Genomic DNA, 19,114 nt, shown 5'->3' with positions numbered 1-19,114 from the left:
TGGTAGGACGTTAGAGAAACTGTCCTAACAAAAGCATTCAACAGGGAAAACATTTTGGTAATTGGCTAGGAACAGTTGAAGGTCCTAGGGAGTTGATTAGTGTCATATTGATTTGGCAGGATAGGAATTCAATTCTGGTCCAGACAGGAGTGTTAAAGTCTAACTACCTCTTATTCTCTCTCTCTCTCTCTCTCTCTCTAGCTACGTCCTGACCCTCATCACAGATGGCATGAGAAGTGTGCGCTCCTTCCACTTTGACAAAGCGGCTGCCAGCGTCCTCACTACATGTGTATGTATCATTCACTGTATGCCTGTAAGGCAAGATTGTGTACAGTGCCCTTTGGGAGACTACAGCAACCTTGTCGTCCTGGCAGTAGAGAATCCAACCTTTGGTATAGGTCTGTACTACACAGGTTGGTAGTGTGGCTGAGCAGCCAGGCTTATCTCAAGAGGGGTCAATGTGAGATGTAAGGTTGTAACACAGAGTTTCAAAGTGACAGTTATTCAGATAACCACTTTCACTCAAGGTTTCTTGATTAAACAATTATTAATTTAACAGTGTTATATAAGCCTTCTTCAGAAGGGAGCAAAACATGTAACAATAAAAGTATACTTCAAAACACACTGTTTCTCTAAATCAGATGATACCCATTGGGGATGGCACACAGACACTTCCTACACCCTCCGGTGACTTAAATAGCTGGGACACTGTGGACATTAATTTATCACTGGTACATTTAGAGCAATACTGAGTTTGGTGCAAAGGATTAGATATGGGAATAAGACCAGGGTTAATAAATAATTCATAAACTTGGAAGTACTCTTTAAGCCCTCCAATGCAAAGTAAATTAACCCTTTCCTGGAGGAAAGGCAAAAGCACAAAGTCGGAGCGAGAAGGGTCTCTCAGGGAGCCAGTACAGTCAATGTTAGTTGAACAAAGTCTAGGGGGACTGAATGTTCTCTGCAGTTAAGTAAAAGTCTTGCACAATGTTTTTAGAAAAGTTTGTAGAAATAAGCTTCACTTGAAGGCCACAATCTGGGAGGCTTGAGAGGGGCAAAGTATCAAGCAACTCTGCAATGGCAACCAAGGCAAGTCTCAACTGAGAACAAGTAAGGCTACACTACAAGAGGTAAATCCTCTTAGGTTTACAGTACCTTTGGTTACGAGAAATGGTTCCAGCTGTCTTCTGTTCCTGTGTTGCTTTGCAGATCCTGTTCCTGTGCCTCAGTCGTAGGGACAAGAGGGTGGATGTCTGGGGACTCCTGCATTGGAATGGGAAGGTCGGTGGCAGCAATGGGCGAACTTCAATTCAGCTGCACTTTGCGGTTTCAACTCCTCGTGTCTACAGCAAATAACACTGTGGTTCTCGGCTGCCACATCAGACTTTCCTCGCATCTGGGGTCCAGCACTCTGTTGACGTGGTTCATGCTTGGTCAGTCCTGCTTCAAGGGGCCCCAGCAGCAGCAGTGGAAGTACTGCCAGCTCCGAGAGGATGTCCAAACGGGTTCACTTTGGAGTTGATTGGTCCCACCAACTCAGGGGGAGAAGTCATACTTGCAGGGCTTCTCTAGTCTAGGCCAATTTGGAGCTTCAGCAGGGCTTCACTGGGAAAACCAACAGTCCAGGAGTTGCAGCGGGCATCTCTTCAAGTTCTTCTTTGGATTCTTTCGTCCAGTGGTCGACTGTGCCTTCCAAGCCAAAAAGCCTCGCCTTTTATGCAGGTTTCTCCAATTCATTCCAGCCTAGCTGTCAATCACACACAAGGGTGGCTGTCCTCAAAGGACAGCCCTCAAGCCAATCACCCTTTGGTACATTCCAGTAACCAAGGAGACTAAACACAGGGAGTTTCAGGCTCCTCCCTCACTGCCTGCCCCTGCCAAACACGCTGAAGCCAGAGGCGGCCTTCACTCGTGAATCCCGCCAAAGACAAAATGAACAAAGGAACCAAACCTGGTTTGGCAAGCAGCGTAAATCTCAAGAAGGGCCTGCCACAATGAAATGGCAAAAAAAGACGACTGGGGCCATTTTGACAAAAAAGGCACCCTTGGGTGCTTTAGCATGGCTGCCAACGCAGCCTGCGGTAAAAGCACACCATCGTAGTTGAAAGTAAACCACTGCCACCAACCATTCATCGAGGAAAGGGTAACATAAAATTGTTACATGAAAAGCTAGACAAAGAGGATATTAAGTAACCCCTCCAGCACCCTATTGTAAGATAGTGTGGGCTGGGTCTAGAAAATTACAAATGTAATTAAAGTCAATTTCACTTTACTGCTCTTGGAAAAAGTAGTTTATCCAAGAGGAGGTATTTAAACCGTTGGGAAATCTGAAAGACTTCCCTGTGCCACTGCACTGAAGGTGCTGTGTGACAATGTAAAAGATGATGCCTATGGAGTTTGTCAGACTCCACAACCAAAAGAAGCCATATTGAAAAATCATGTTAAAATACACGAGAGTGGGGAAAAAGGCTAGCTGTCAATGGGGTTGGGACCAATCGACCCCAAGACGCGTTCATCTGGAAATCCTCTCCAAGCTGGCTGTACTTCTATTGCTGCTGTAGGAATCGAAGTGCCTGGGAAAGAAACACCAGAGTTGAGTGGTTGTCTTTAAGTCGGACCCGTGCTCTAGGAAGATCCTCCGGATTCCCAGGAAGCAGGACTGACCAAGCCTGAGCCATCTCAAGAGTGCTGGACATCCAAGGAGAGTCCATAGTGATATCAGAGAACCGCGGTGGTGCCATTTGCGAGAGCCGTGGGGAGCTGAAGCTGCCAAGTGCTGCTGATCTGAAGTTTGCCCATTGCTGTCGACGACCTTCAATTCGTAGTGCAGGAGGAGCGCCCAGACGGCCTCCCTCTTGTCCCCACGACTGAGGCCCAGGAACAACCGGATCTGCAAACCTACACAAGAACAGAAGCCAGCTGGAACCAACTTCTTCTAACCAAAGGTACTGTAAAACTAAGGGGACTTCCCTCTTGTTGTGTATCCTTGCTAGTTCTCAGTTGTGACTGGAGTTGGTTGCTTTTGCAGTGATTGCTTTTTTTTCTATAAAGAATTTTAAAACATTGTGCAAGACTTTTTAATTACCTGCAAGAAGTGCTTCTGCTCACCTAGACTTTTGCTCAATTACCATTGGCTGGCCTGGCTCCCTGTAAGACTCTTCTTACCTCTGATTTTGTGCTTTACCTTTCCTCCAGGAAAGGGTTAATTTACTTTGCATTGGGGGTTCAAAAGTACCTACCTGCTTCAGAATATTTGTTTAACCTTTGTTTGATTCCCAAACCCTTTTCTTTGACACCAAACTCAGTATTGCTCGAAATGTAGCAATTTAAGTTGCCTCGGGGTGTACGAAGAATCTGTGTGCCATCCCAAATGGGTACTTGCTGATTTAGAGAAACGAAGAATGTATTTTTGTGTTACTTGTATATTGCTCCCTTCTGAAGAATGCTTATTCAACTGACTGTTAAATTAATATATTTAATCGAGAAATCTTGAGTGTAAGAGTTTATTTGAATATTTGTCACTGTGAATCTCTGTGTAAAACCCTACTGCTCACATTGACCCCTCTCCTGGCTGCTTAGCCACACTACCAACCTGTGTAGTACAGACATATACCAAAGGTTGGATTACCTATTGCCAGAAGGTCAAAGTTGGGGTAGACTCCCGCTGGGTACTGCATACAATTTTGCCTAAGACTCCACCACCCCCTTTCTCGGTAAATTTTTGATGTAGTTGGTCCTCCCGCAACTGGTCCTTCACACTGAGCTTGCTGGTTGCCTCCATGACCATCAATCTGGTCTTCGAGCATCCAGAGGCATGGAAACTGCTCTCCTTAACACTTGTGAAGATATGCTTGCCAACCTTGACTCTAATTCTGCTGCTGTTTTCATTCTCCTCGATCTCTCCTCTGCCTTTGACACAATCTATCATTCTATCCTCCTAAAACTGCAGCGTGATACTCTCAGCATCACTGTTGGGCCCTGGATTGGCTGACCTCTTTCCTTACTAACCTCCCTTCTCAGTTGCAGTTGGGCCCTTTTCTCCTCCACCACTTCACGCTCTACCTGTGACATCCCCAGGGCTCTATCCTATTGCCAGGGCTCTTCAATATCTACCTCTCCCCTCTAGCTCACCTGATCTCCTCCTTCTCTCATTTCCAGTGGTAGGCTGATGACGCACAGATTTTCTTCAACTACCCTCCACTTCCGCCTCCTCCCTCATCCCTGATTGTTTGACCTCTATCCATGCGTGGTTTGCGGCTGACGACCCCTGTCTTAATGCCAGTAAGACGGAGTTCCTTCTTATTGGGACATCTGTGCCCTCTTTTCCCTCCTACCCTCCGGCCACCTTCCTTAGGCCCTCTACATACCGTGAGGCCAAAAACCTTGGTCATTTCGACTCCCCCGCTCCTTCACCCTTCACATCTTGGACCTTGTGAAGAAAGCGCACTACTTTCAGCTACACTTCCTCAGAGGCACCCCCCCTTTTCTCACCTTCCCCCAGAGGCTCAATGTCTCCAGAGCTCTGGTCCTCTCAAGGCTGGACTACTGCAACAGCCTCTTCCTCAATCTCCCCCCTTTCCTCCCTACGCCCCCCTGAGCTAATCCAGAGTAGGACTGCAAACTAGCCAGTGATTATACAGAAGAAAAAAAAACTGATTGAAATGATACTGAAACAATATTAAAAAATAAATATATGGGGGTGTAGGTATGGGGTTATAAAGTGTGAGTGGTGGTTTGAGGTGGGGTTAAAAGCGTGGGTAAATGGGGGGGGGGGGGTGTGTTTGGGGTGGGACCCCCAATTTAAAATGTCAGTATTTAATTCACTATTATTAATCACATGGAACCGGCGGTCAGACTTATCCTTGGCCTCAATCCCAGGGACCAAATCTCTCCAGCCCTAAGATTTCTCCTCTGGCCCCCTGTTCAAGACCTCTGCATCATTCACATAGATTTCTGGGGCCTAGGATCACGCCATCTCCAACGTTCTCACGCTTATGCCCGCCGCTCCTCTAACTCCAACTCTCTGCTTGTCAAAAGCTGCTCCACACAGAGTGGGTGTCGAGTCTCTCTATTTGGCGGATGCCTCTCTTTGGGACAGTCTCCCTGCCCCTCTCAGACTTGAGATGGACATCCTTAAGTTCCGGAAACTTCTGTATCACTTTCCTGCTAATATCATCACTGCTGTTGCGACTGGCGGCCTGGTCTCTCATGAATCTTGAAGGTTACCAGGTCCCTGCCCAGTCGCCACCAGCTCTCCATGCTCTTCCGACCCCCCCACCCTGCCAGCACTGCCCTTGTGGGCCCCCTAGCTGCGGCTGAGAATTCCACCCTTGGGTTTCCTCCGCCCTAGCACTTAGCCAGCTGTCTCCTGCCCTGGCTTCCCTCGGCACTTACCTCCCGGGCTCTCACTAGCCCCTAACACTTGCCCATACCTTACTCTCCCCCTCTCCCTTTATCTCCAGCACTTTTTCTCACTTCACTTGCACGTCCAAATGTCACAAGCACTGTTAGGACCTCAAATGTATATTACTGCTTTCTTTTGCCATTATTTACTCCGCTGTTCTCTCCCCACTATGCCGTGTGGCACCTGGAAACACTATTTTGTTGTATAAGCGCCTAACAAATAAAATAAATAAAAATAAAATCCACAGTGATTGGGCAATGGTTTGTTTTGTGTAATAGATGTATAGGCTGATGGGGTTTATTTAGGTTTGTAAACTTTGGAACTTTCTAAGAAGTTGTCAGTATAGTAGGCTGTAATGAGAGATCTGACTGGAGACATGAACTTTTATTCTAGACTAATAGGAATAGGTTTTCAGGTCTTTCTTTCTGTGGTTTGGCGGACAGATTGAAATCTGTCTAAAATAGTGACTTTGAGGCAAAAGCTAGAAGGCGTTTTGCAGAAGATATGTTTATACGAGACTTTGTGTTGGGTATGATTCATATTTGTGTTAAATCTTCCTGATCTGTGCCAACCCCAGAACGTTTTGCTGGACTTGATTACTTTCCGCTGTCCCTAGGTGAGTGGGAATCTCTCTCCTCGCACCCTTTCCTTTACTCTTTTTATGGGCAACCTTTTTATGTTCCTCCTTAGTGTATGTAAGGATTTATAGTTCCCTGTAACTTTTGGGCTGACTGCATTTTACTAAGGTAGTACACAGCTCCTTATGGGCTGGGTTGCCTTTGGGCTTCCCTTTTTATTTTCTCTCCATTTACCTTGGGTGAACTACTGTTCCCGAGGGTAAAGTGTGATTTCCATCCCGTTTCCATTGGATATGTGAGGCCAGCACACCCCACCTTATATGGAGTGCTGGGAAGATGCATGGTATCCCCATTCTCAATGACCTAGTAACATTTCTGTTACAACCTCAAGCTAACTGTAATGGCGGGTGGCAGTGTATCTACTTTGACATTATAGTTTTACTCGCAGGCTGTCAAGTCGGCTGCGGTAATGCACAGGAGGGTCACCATTCTACTGGCATGGTGGCTTCCTTCTTTTTTCGCCATGTCTTCCTCTTCAGTCCTTGGTGGAGGAGGTCCTGGTTGAATGTTTGTCTTCGGGGGGAGAGTGGGAGAGAATCCCCAGTGGGAACTGGTTCCTTTCAGGCAAGGTGAAAGAAAAAGGGATGAAGAGTTTTGGACTCCTGCCTTGCTTTCCGCCTTCTAAGACACTCTGGAGCCTGGGCGGGGAATACAAAGAATTCCTGTGGAAGACAAAACTTCAACCAGGGTCTTTCCCGCCTAGGACGGTGTTGGGCACGTTTTTCATATCTAGGGTAAATCTTCCTGAGCTACGTGACGGAAGTAGACCCAACTTTCTGAAAGCCTGTGCACGCATGCAGTGGCAAAGCCAATATTGTTAGAATACGTTTATTATAAGGCGGAACACTTCTAATGGGAATTTTGAGGGCAGGTACGAACCACTGTAATTTACACCCTGTACTCCAATTCTTCCCGAGACTTAGCAGGTCGCTAGAAGGACCAAACTCTCTTTCTTCGCTGTCAGCCTCTGCCCTTTATTCGCAGCGGTTGCAGGTTCTAGCAACTCTCGGGTTGGTGTCTTTGGCTGGTGCAAGGACTCTGAGTGAAGAACTAAGTTGAAAACGATGCAGCACCCTTCTCAGGACTGGCCTCGACGCAGGTAAATCATTTTGGATGGTAGTCATCGCAGCACGGCAACGCAAAGGAACTCAACTGCCACAATCTGACTTTCCCTCCTATCTCAGTCCCCTTGATGCTAGGACGCCGACATTTCACAATGGTGAGTCTTGGAGGACAAGCTGGAGATCCCCAAAGTTTCAGGCCTCAACGTGGAATGGCAGCGTCTGCAGCATCGTAGCCCAAACTCTGAGCTGCTCAGCCACTGGTTGGCCCAAGGACACTTCCGGCGGCTCTTCTTCGCAAGGCACCGTGGAAGTGTCTGGAATGGATGTTCCCTCAACTCCCAGGGTCGCAGCTCCTCCGCAGGACTGCTAAAGATCTTCAGCAAGACAGAGATCCTCCAGGACAGCAGCAGAAGTTTCAAAGGGTCTCCAGTTTCTTCACAAGTCTCACAGCTGGATAGAAGTCTTGGCTCCTTCAGGTTTCTCCAGGATCTTTGAAGAATGGGTAAAGCTGTCTCCTTATCCTAAAAGCCAGGTAGGTGCCAAAACCTGCAATAGCAGGACTGGCCCATACACCCACCCCAGCAGTGGTCCAATCTGGACCACTGGTGGGAACATCCCTGCATACCATTCAGACACCAGATTGTAGATTGGGAACAGCCAGTCCCAGCCCACAGCCCTCAAATAGCCCGCCAAAAGCTTCTGCTTCCTTGGGCACTGGAAGTTCTTAGAAGGATGTTCCTTGCCTCACAGACCAGGAAGAAGGCTAAAGTACAAGATGGCCAATTCCCTGTGTCCTCATTCTTCTTGACCTATCCTCTGCCTTTGACACAGTAAACCACAAAATCCTGATTGCATGTCTGCATGACACCCTGAGAATCACAGGATCACAGGTCAGGATCTGGCGTGGTTAACCTCCTTCCTTTCTGTTAGGCAAAGTTTGTATGCAGTACCCTCTGGGACCACTACACACAACTCTGACTACAGTTATAGGAAACCCAACCTTTGGTATAAGGTTGTACTACACAGTATTTATAGCATGTTGAGCAGCCGGGCTTATCTCAAGAGGGGTCAATGTGAGCTGTAGTGGAGTTACACAGAGATTTACAGTACAAGTATTCAAATAAACTCTTACACTGTTCTTGAATACACAATTATTATTTATCAGTCGGTTAGCATAAGCCTTCAGAAGGGAGCAATATAACAGTAACACTCAAATCCACTTCACGAAATACACACTCTTAATAGCTCTAAATCAGTAGATACTCTTTTGGGATGGCGCACACACTACCTACACCCTCCGGTGCATTCAATCTCTATGGTGCTGGGGACATTAATATATTACTCTTGCATTTAGATTCATTGTGTAAGTTGTCAAAGGAAGATTATTTAGAACATACAAGTGATCACACATCTGCTTAAGCAGGCACATACTTTTGGATCCCCCCAGAAAGAGCCATTCAATACAATAGGCTAAGCCAAACTCAATGTGCCAAAGTCTTATGTGGGATGAAGCACCTCTGGTAGGTAAATGGAAAAGTCTTTGCACAATGTTTTAGTAGTCTTTGAAGAAAAGAAGAATCAAATGTTGGGCCACAAGCCTATTAGACTTGGGAGTAGTAGAAGATGCAGGCAACTCTACAGCAAGAGGTAAGTTCTTTCAGACTTTGTATAGTACCTTTTAAAGATGAAGGAAAGATGCAGCAGATAACTCCTGTTCCTGTGCAGCTCTGCAGATCTCACTGTTCCTGGCCACAGTCGTGGGGACAAGAGGGAGGATGTCTGGGGACTCCTGCCATGCACTGGGACGCTCAAAGCCTGCAACCGGCAAACTTCACTTTCAGTGGCTGTTCAGTGTTTCAGCTCCTCGCATCTACCACAAATAGCAACACAGCATTTCATGGCTGTCGAGATGGACTTTCCTTGCTTTCCTGCTTCCTGGGAGTCTGAGGATGTTTCCGGAGCTCTTGGCCAGCTTTAAAGCAACGCACACAATCTGGTGTTCCTCTCCCTGGGTATATGGTTTCCAGCAGCAACTCTATGGAAATTCAACCAGCTCCGAGATGGATGTCCAGGTGGCTTACATTGGAGTTGATTGGTCCCACCAACTCAAGGGGAGAAGTCGTCCTTGCAGGGGCTTCTGTCGATGCAAACTTGGCGTTTCAGCACTGCAGTAGGGCTTCAAAGCGAAGTGTCCTCTTCAAGTTCTTCTTCGGTTCCTTCGTCCAGTGGTTGACTCTGCCTTCCAAGCCAAAAGACTTGCCTTTTATTCAGTTCTCTCCCATTCATTCCAGCCTACCTGTCCTTGCCGGACAGTCAGCTGGCCAATCACCACAGAGTGCATTTTGGTCTCCTAGGAGAATAAGCACAGGGCGCTTCAGGCACCTCCCTCACTTCCTGCCTACACCAGACACCCTGGAGCCAGAGGCGGGCTTCACTCGTGAATCCTGCTAAAGGCAAAGCAAACGATGGGATCAAACCTGGTTTGGCGGGCAGAGTAAATCTCAAGAAGGACCTTGCCACAAAGAAATGGCGAAAAAAAAACGACCGTGGCCATTTTGACAGAAATGGCACCCTTGGGTGCTTTACTGCAGTTGCAAACGCAGCCCACGGTAAATGCACACCATGGTAGTTAAAACGAAACCACTGCCACCAGCCATTCAGTGAGAAAAGGGTAACATAACATTTTGGATATAAGAAGCTAGACCAAGGGGATACTAGGTAATGTAGGATAGTGTGTGCTGGATCTAGAAAGTTACAAATGTGTGTAAAGTCTTTTCACATTACTGCTCTTGGAAACCGTAGTTTAACCAAGAGAAGTTATTTAAACCTTTGGAAAATCTGAAAGATTTCCCTGTGTCACTGCACTGAAGGTGCTGTGTGACACAATGTAAAAGATGATGCCCCATGGAGTTTTTCAGACTCCACAATGAAAAGAAATCACATTAAAATACATGAGTGGGGGGAAAAAGGTCACACTCTCCAGGTTAAAAAAAAAAAGTCCTCCCAATCCAGAACAAAGTTTGGGGGTCTCTTAAGGTGGAGGGAATTAGAACATTTCTGAGACTTCTCCTTAACACTTTCCGACTGCCCATTCCAGGTGGAACTTGGGTCCTTTCTTGCTATCAGTTTCAACCTGTGGAGTTCCCCAGGGTTCTAACCTATCCCCCTGGTACTTCAATCTCTACATGGCTGCCCTTGCACGTGTGATTGCCACTTTCATCTCTAACTTCCAGTGTAATGCGGATGACCTGCAACTCTCCTTCAGGCTATCCTCAGCCACCTCCTCTACCTTGCTCATATTTGACTTTCTGTCCGCAATTCAGTCATTGTGTGCTGCAAACGATTTCTGCCTCAACGTCAGTAAGACTGAGATTGTTCGCATTGGGGCTCCTGCACCCGTTTCCCACTCTCTCTGGCCGGCCTCACTTACCTCTGCGCCCGCACCCACCTGCAAGGCTTCAACTCCACTATCTCCTTCTCAATTCACATTTTGGACATCTCTAAAAAGTCCAACCACCCGCTACACCTCGTCAGATGTACTCTTCCATGTCTCACCTTCCCCCAGCGGCTCACTGTCCAGAGTCCTGGTTCTCTCAAGGCTGAACTACTGCAACAGCCTCTTTCTCCCTGCCTCTGCGCTGCACCCTCTGCAACTCATCCAGAACAGAACCGCAAGACTTATCCTTGGCCTCAATCCCAGGGACAGCATCGCTCCGGCACTGAAATCCCTCCACTTGCGCCCCTTGGCTGTAATGATCAAGTTCAAGACCCTCTGCATTGTCCACACGGCTTCCTGGGACCTGCGACCTACCCATCTGCAACATTGCCCATCTAAATACTGTCTTTCCTGAGGCCTCCGCTCATCTACCTCCAACCTTCTGCGAGTGAGCCGGTTCTCCAAATGGAGATCTTTATCAGCAGCAGGGGCCTTGCTTTGGAATAGTCTCCCTGCCGCCCTCCATCTTGGCCCTGATCTCCTTGAGTTCCTGCCTCTCCCTTAGAGACCCCCAGCAACTTTGCTGGATTTTGAGGACTTGATTTATTTTTAACCTGGAGAGAGTGAGACCCTTTTTCCCCACACTCGTATTTTAATGTGATTTTGTACACTGTTTATTTTGGTTGTGGAGTCTGACAAACTCCGTAGGCATCATCTTTTACATTGGGCCTCATTAGGAGGTGGGCGGTAAGGGATTGCCCCTTACCGCCCTACTACGAGTTCCCTTTGCGGGTATTTCCTCAACGCCTTGGTGAATGGGGAATTACCGGTCCCGCCAACCTTGGAATGGACCGGTAATTGCGGAGTCGAACGGGTTTGTAGCGCCATAGCTACCGCCAACCTCGTAATGAGGCCCATTGTGTGTCACAGCACCTTCAGTGCAGTGACACAGGGAAGTCTTTTAGATTTCCCAAAGTTTTAAATACCTGCTCTGGGATAAACTACTGTTTCCCAGAGCAGCAAAGTGAAATTCACTGTACTTACCTTTGTAACTTTCTAGACCCAGCACATGATATCTTACAATAGGGTGCTGGAGGAGGTGGGGGGGTTACCTAGTATCCCCTTTGTCTAGCTTCTCATGTAACATTTTTATGTTGCCCTTTCCTCACTGAATGGCTGGTAGCAGTGGTTTACTTTTTTGCTACAAATATGGGATTTTACCAGGGGCTGCATTCCCAGCCACAGTAAAGCACCCATGGGTGCCATTTATTGTATTGTATTTTGTTATTTATATAGCGTTTTTTTCCCCACTTGTGTGGCCTCAATGCGCTTTTCTTTCTTTGGTTGTACGCCCTTGACGACCGTAGTCGATATCGTTGGACAGTTCTAGGGGGTTAGTTTAGGAGATGCATGTATTCCTTTTGGCGTTCTAGGACTTGGGTGGCTGGCAAGGCTCGACTAAGCAGTCCTAGAGAGGTCAGACACATGGGTGGGTGCTGTTGGGGGTTAGAGATGGATTGCTATTGAGTTTGTGGGTCAGCTATGCCAAATTCCTTTCGGGTGGTGGTTGTCGCATGCTAGTGATAGAGGTGTTGAGGTACGTCCGGTGCTTCAGTCTGGACTGCTATGTCTGCACTAGGCCGGATGTGCTTAGCTGTAGGCGTATTCTATCATGCATGGATGATTGACCGTGCCTGTGGCCTGTGTCCACGCTAGTGCTGCTAGCTATACATACCGTAGATTCGAGAGTCCTGTATAGTGGGAGAGAGGCCTAGACCTGACGATGCAGTTAAGTAAAAGACTAAACAAGCTAGAGCATACACTAATAGTGCAATTTGAGTAGAGGGCTAAGAAAGGAATCCTTGAGTGGCGAGTCCCGGTTGTCCCTCTGCAGTATGTTTCGTCATATATTAAGCAAAGAGAGGCTGTGTCTAAATTTAGAAACCTCTATGGTCGGCGGGCAGCCCCTGTATCGCAGTGCTGGGGGACTCCATATAAAACGAGCAGATGGAGGGGGCTACCCTCGATTCGTGTAGGTTTGACGGGGGGGGCCTAGGCATGAAAGGCTATAGTGAGTATCCGTGATCTATCAGTCATCGAGGGCTTGTTGGATCTAGCTTGGGGGAGAAAAGGGTTTTGGAGGGTTTTCTAGTGGTGGGAGCTTCCCAGCGGGAGTGTTGCGGGTTTGAAGTGGCAGTGAACAGTTAATGATGTGCGACTGCTAGCCAGGGCCCTTATCTTGAAGTTCTCTCATGTGGCCTTGTGGGCATATTTTCAGAGTGTGAGGGGAGTGTAGCCACAGTGAAGGCTGCTGGCTTAGCTCGGGTGCTGTAGGGTTGGAGTGTTAGTGTGGGTGGGATGTTGGTGGATCAGGCAAGCCACAACAGCTGCAGGCTTACCTGGAGTTCAGGGCGGCGGGCAGTGTTGAGCAGAGAGTGGGGATGTGTCGGGTGAAACCGCTTCTAGAGCTGCCGGCCCCTGAGTTATAATTGAAGGCGGAGGTGATTATTAATGGAGTATTCGCAGGGTGCAGTGGTTTAGGAGAGTATTGGGCAGAGCCAGGTTTTAAGGACCTTTCTGAATTTCAGGTGGTTTTTTGATTTTGCGAAAGTGTAGCGGAATGGAATGCTAGGTGGTTGGCGCTTGGACAGAAAAGGAGGAGCCGCCAAGTCTTATGGAGCTATGCAGTGGGATCACTATGCAGAATGCATTGCGAGATCTGAGATTCCTAAAGGTTGCTAAGGGACAATTTATGTCTCGCAGGCATTCAGGGCCAGTGTTGTGGATAGCGCAATGGGTGATGCACATGGCTTTGAAGGTGGTGTGTTGAGCAATCGGGAGCCAGTGGATGACTCTCAGTGTAGGGCTGATGTGTTCTCTGGCGGCGAGGTTAATGAGCAGCCGTGCTGCTGCATTTTGGATTCTTTGGAGTTTGCATAGTTGGGATGCAGGGGCTCCCTCACCTGCCTGGACTATGCAGAGTTGATAGCCCAGAAGCCGTGGGTGATAGGTGAGGTAGGGGAATCCGTAGGTGAAAGAAACAGGTTTTGGATATGCTGGTTGTGTGTTGGGTGAGGATAGATTTGAGTCGAATTCACATCCAAGCTTTTTAACCACGTTTGAATGTGCTGGTGCTTGTCCTAGGGATTCGGGCCAAGGTATTGGTTGGGGGATGAGATGTTTTTCTGCAGAGTAGGATTTCGGTTTTCCCAGGGTTGAAGATGAGATGGTTGGTCATCATCCAATGATCAATATCAGAGAGGCACGATGACATGTCAGGGCTGCTGGATGCTTCGGTATTTGGGTATTTGAGGATGATCTGGGTATCATCCGCATAGTTGTAGGTAAGATTTTATGAGCGGATGATTGCGGGAATGGGTTGTATGTAGAAGTTGAAGATGAGCAGTGATGTGGATGCTCCTTGGGGAATACCTTTGCCAATTGGAAGTGATATGGATTTGAATTGGTCGAGGTACATGATTTGCGACCGGTTAGAGATGAAGGAAGAGATCCACAACAAGGCTGTCTTTTTGATTCCTAGAGTTTGTAGTCTAATAGAATCATGTGATCGATGGTATCGGAAGCTGCGGATAGGTCTAGGAGGATGAGAACTGTGCAGCCGCCTGCGTCCGCTGTTCTTTTTAGGTCATCCCAGATGGAGACCAGGGAGGCTTCTGTTCCCCTTAGTGGACTGAAACCTGATTGTGCTGGGTGTAGGAGGTTATTGGATTCAGCAAATTGGCCAAGCTGTTTGTAAGCCACGCGGTCAATTAGTTTGGTGTTGTAACGTGTATTTTAGATAGGTCGGTAGTTTTGGGGAAGAAGTGGGTCAATCGTCGGTTTTTTTAGAATGGGTTTGGTGTAGGATGTTTAGGGCTTTTGGGAAGGATCCTGAGGTGAGTGAGTGGTTAAGGATTGCACAAGAGACATTACCTGCACAGATGGCGGTTTGTATTTTCTTGGGCAAGGGTCTTCCGGCTCGCCTGACTGGCGACTGGACGCTACCAGCGACAGGCATTCCTGGTGTGTGATGGGGAGAGAGTCAAATGAAGATTGTGATTGGGGTGGAGTTTGTGTGGGGTGCTGCAGGTGGGCGGTGGTGGTAGGATTTCTAGTTTGGCGATGATGACGTGTCTGTAGTTGACGGTGTTGTAGCAGTGGAGCAAGAGGGTGTTGCATAAGGCTTGGGATGATCAGGCGGGAACATGAGGGTGATTTGAATTCTGCTGTGATTTTATGTAATTCCTTACTTGGCTTGCAGGCATTTTGGATTCGGTTGCCATAAAATGATTTCTTGCTTTTTTTTTAAATTTCAGATCTGTAGTTTCTGGTTGTCCTAGCTAGGGCGTTTCCGTTTTGGGCTGAGGGGTCGGCTCTCCAGGCCTGTTCCAGACAGTGCTTGAGAGTTTTGAGGCGTTTGAGATTGGGGGAGAACCACTTTGACGATGCTCCACATCTCTGCGAGGAACGTTTTGGCGTGGTGAGGTGTTGGGAGTGCATTATTAAGCCAGAGGTTGAAGGAGAAAATTGCCAGTGGTCCTTCGGCTAGGGAGCGTGAATTGAGGAGTTGAGTTGCGGAGTGGGAGTTCAAGATTTGGGGTGATTATCACTTTGTTATAGCGGAAAAGTGGAAGGGGCGGTTTGTGGAGGACGTGTTGGTTGTTGGCCCAGTGTTGAGCGGTATGGTGAAACAGAGTGCTGAAGGATCAGACCATGACAGTGGGTGCGGGGGTTGGGTGGTTATGTTTGTGGTGCTGAATATTGCATCAAGGGTGTGGGTGGGAGTGGATGTGTGCTGTTTCGGAGTCAGTGGATCTAAACTGTCTGTAAGTGACCTAGTCATGGGGTTTGATGGTGAATCAAACCATGTGAAGTCTCCTAAAATGGTGAGAGTTGGGTGTTGGATGAGGTTGGCAGCTAGAGCTTCACCAAATGTATCTGCAAAGATTTTGTTATAGTTGGGGCGTGGGGGGTCTATAGATGAGTAGGAAGCTGTGTGAGGTGGATGGGGCGAGTTGGAGTCTTACAAGGAGGGATTCGTAATCGGTGGTGCTGGTGTCCTTGGTTAATAGCTTGAATAGGTCTTTGTGTAGTATTGCAAGCCCACCTCCCCTACGAGATCTTTTCCGAACGGTGAGAATGTAACCAGGTGGGAAGGTCTTGTGCGCGGTTCGTAGTCATCTGAGATTCAGGTCTCAGTAATGAAGAGGATGTCTGGGTTTTCTTCTGTGATGAGGTCGAAGATGTGGAGTTTGTTTTTGGAAACAGACCTGGCGTTGATGAGGGTGCAGGATATTTGGAGAGATTCCTTTGTGGGTGGAGCGTGGGTGGTGTTTGGGGGAGAGCGGGGTCTGCTGTGGTCGAGGGGCAGTGAGGGGAGGTGAAGTGTGGGTAGTTGGAGTGGGTGGACAGGGGAGGAAGGGGAAAAGAGCAAAGACTGGGTTGGCTTCGGGCAGTGAGGTTTCGCTCCATGGCAGGGTTTGCAAACTGTCAGAGAATGGGAGATGCTGGGGGGGGTGGGGCATAAACTGGCTGCTTTCTCGCCATTCCTTGCATTATGTGCTGTCATGGGAGTGTGGGAGAGAGTGGGTGGTTTTGGTGAGTGGAGTATTGGCTAGAGGTTCTCTTGCTGCGCCAAGAGAGGGGAAGTGGGAGTGGTCTGTAGCTGGTTGGGTGGAATGTGAATGTGCTGTCGGGGATTGTGCGTTCTGTGGGTCGGAGTTTGCTGGTCTGACTCTCCAACTTGCTGCTCTTATTTGTGCAGATCGAGATCTACGGGTAGGGGAGAGAGTGAGAGTATGGGGCTAGGGAGTATGGTTGGGGGATGAGGGATGCCAGATGGATGTGCGCTGAAGAAGTGGGGTGGGATGTGTGGAAGTGAGGGTAGAGAGCGACTGCAAAGGGTCTCAGTGGGGCGAGAGGTGCGCCCAGTAGCTGCACTGTTATGGTCAGTGCGTGACATGGTGCTTCGATGACTGTGTTCCGGATCGAGGACTGTGTCACGATGCAGGTGAAGTGGCAGGTAGAAAAGGACTAACTTTGCGTGTTAAACAAGACAACGCTAGGTTTGAGAGTCCTCTGTGGTGGGGAAGGGCCTACCCCTGACAATGCAGTTTATGCACAAGACAAGACCCAGCTACCTAAAATGCAATGTGTGTTCAAAACTAAACACAGATAGATTTGAGGGTCCTGTATGGTGAGCGAGAAGCCTACGCCTAACAATGCAGTTTGTGAAGAAGGCTATACACAGCTACCTGACGTTTCAAATTGTGTACAAGACTGAACGCAGCTACCGAACAATGCAATTTTTGTACAAGAGTAGCCGCAGTTAGACTTGAGAGTCCTGTATAGTGGGAGAGAGGCCTATACCTAAAAAGGCAATTTGTGAACAAGACTAAACACAAATAACAATGCATGTTGCGTACAGGACTAACTGCAGTTACTGAACAATGCACATTGTGTAAGAGAATTAAACACCGTTAGATTCGATAGAGTCCTGTAAAGTACGAGAGGAGGAAGAGGAAGTTCTTCACAGTAGTGTACAGGTGTAGGTAGGGTTCGCAGCCACTGTGTAAGTGATTTCAATCAGGCACACACCCAAGTCAAAGCCCAGCAGGTAGTGCACAACTGAAACCCTTATTTATTTTTGTATGTAAGTTCAATATTCTGAACGATATACCACTCATAGCACACCCTTCTCCTGGAACTCCCCGGTCACACTGAACCAGGAATCGGGCTAGTTTGCAAAGGTAAATATTTATTTATGTATTTAAAATTTAATCACAATATATTTGAATGGGTAAACAATCACCAATGGGGTGACAGAACACTGAAGAATATCTTTAATACACTAGGAATAAGTAATGAGCAAGACAAATGCAGCACAGAAAACAATACTATTGTGTTGGTTGTGATCAGATAGCACCGTGGTTAGAGGTTCCCCCTGCAACACCCCTCAGCCCCAATAGGCAATGTAAAGAGATGGGAGGAGAGAGCAGGTAGTTGTCATGATGCCCGCTCCCGGGGAGCCGGCTCAGGCCCTGCGTCCCCGAAAGCGGACATCAAGTCCCCGGGGAAGGTCCCAGCAACCCCTTATAGGGGCCCTTTGGACAGCGTCCTGGCGCCAGGCTCATAGAAAACGTCAGTCCTGGCACCATAGGCTCCAGGCTCATTATGAAAGTGTTTGGGTGCACTTACCTGATGCAGACCATGCTGCAGAACCCCGGCCTCCTTGAGGCCTGAAAGGAACTACTTTACCTGTGGGACTCATTTACCACCCGGGCGTGGTCGGGGAAGGATACATACCTGATTGGAGGAAGGACACATTCTAGGAACTTCTTCCAAGGCTATTTAAACCACACCCGATCAGCCATACGTGCTTCGCGTTGTTCTGCATCTAGCAGCTGGACGCTCACCGTGTCTGCTCCTGCATCTTGACTTCTGCCACACCTGCCAGCATCCTGAATCACCTGCAAAGGAAGGGAACAAGAGAACAGAAGAAGGAAAAGGCCTCACCTGCTAAATCTGCATCCCAGAGACATTTCGCCGACAATCCTGAAAAGGAGGACATTTATTTTTAAAAGCACATCGCATCGATTGCTGCTGCGCCGCATTCTACTCACCTTTACAGGGCGCCTCCATGTTCAGCAGCGACCATCCGGATTCGCAGTCGCGCCCCCGCGCCTAGGGAGAAAAAGACAAGAACAAAGGTGAGAGAAAGAAGTAAAAAGGGAAGCTAAAACTCCATGTCAAGACTTACCTGTTGGGTCATTCCCTTTTCATTTCGGGTCCGCGCCGCATCCAGGCATTTTCGGACCCCGGCCCCCAAGGGGAAAAAGACATCAGCGTTAATGAGTGAATGAAAAGACATTACCAAAACACTCATTAAAGACTTACCTGATTTCCACAAGGATTTCACCGCTTACCTCGGGTCGGTGCCTGTTCCCGGCATTCCGTACCCCGGCCCCTATGGGGAAAAAGACACTAGCATTAGAACATTAATGCATGGACACAAGGGGAACCACTTATAGAAAAACTTACCTGGAAGCCAAGCAAGTTTGGTTCTCACCCATCCGAAAATCCAGTGACGTAACTGGATACCAACGCGCCCCTGCATCAGAAGCAGGATGGAGAGCTCGTCCTTCCAGACCCTAAGGTGAGAGGCTACGGGGAAGCACAGAAGGGTTTTGAGGAGGGTGAGAGGGGTAAGTGGGAGGGCGATTGCATTACCCCGCAGACAATTAACCCCCTATTCTCACCTACAGAAGGATACTTCTGCGAGTCAGACAAGCCAGATCTGGGGCCCGGTCCAGTCCGTCTTCCGAACCCTGTGCATCACCTTAGACGAGGTCACAGCAGCGCGAACCATGCCAGTGCCCCCGTGGGAGTCAGGTGAGCGTTACAGTAGTCAGGAATAGCACAAATCAAACAGAATATCAGTCCCACTTCCCCCTTCAAACACAAGAGAAAAACAGAATTAACTTTTCAGCTGTCAGGATGGCTTTTACAATTGGCTTTAGAATTGACGGGCAACAACACCAAATTTGGTGAAAAATACTTGAATTGTCCTAAA

General features: G+C 48.1%; 1 protein-coding gene across 4 annotated transcripts in view; it reads left to right on the top strand.

Annotated features, from left to right (window-relative positions):
• The window catches only part of CPSF1 (cleavage and polyadenylation specific factor 1), a 777,662-nt gene that overhangs the window by 213,044 nt on the left and 545,504 nt on the right, over window positions 1-19,114 (top strand). For all 4 annotated transcript variants that reach the window (XM_069621953.1, XM_069621950.1, XM_069621951.1 and 1 more), the window contains exon 11: window positions 202-289. In XM_069621953.1, the coding sequence (XP_069478054.1) occupies window positions 202-289 (88 nt within the window). The remainder of the gene's footprint in view (window positions 1-201; window positions 290-19,114) is intronic.

The sequence above is a fragment of the Ambystoma mexicanum genome, chromosome 5q (assembly GCF_040938575.1).
Source record: "Ambystoma mexicanum isolate Mex_15411 chromosome 5q, UKY_AmexF1_1, whole genome shotgun sequence".
NCBI lineage: Eukaryota > Metazoa > Chordata > Amphibia > Caudata > Ambystomatidae > Ambystoma > Ambystoma mexicanum.
This window is presented reverse-complemented; position numbering and strand designations above follow the sequence as displayed.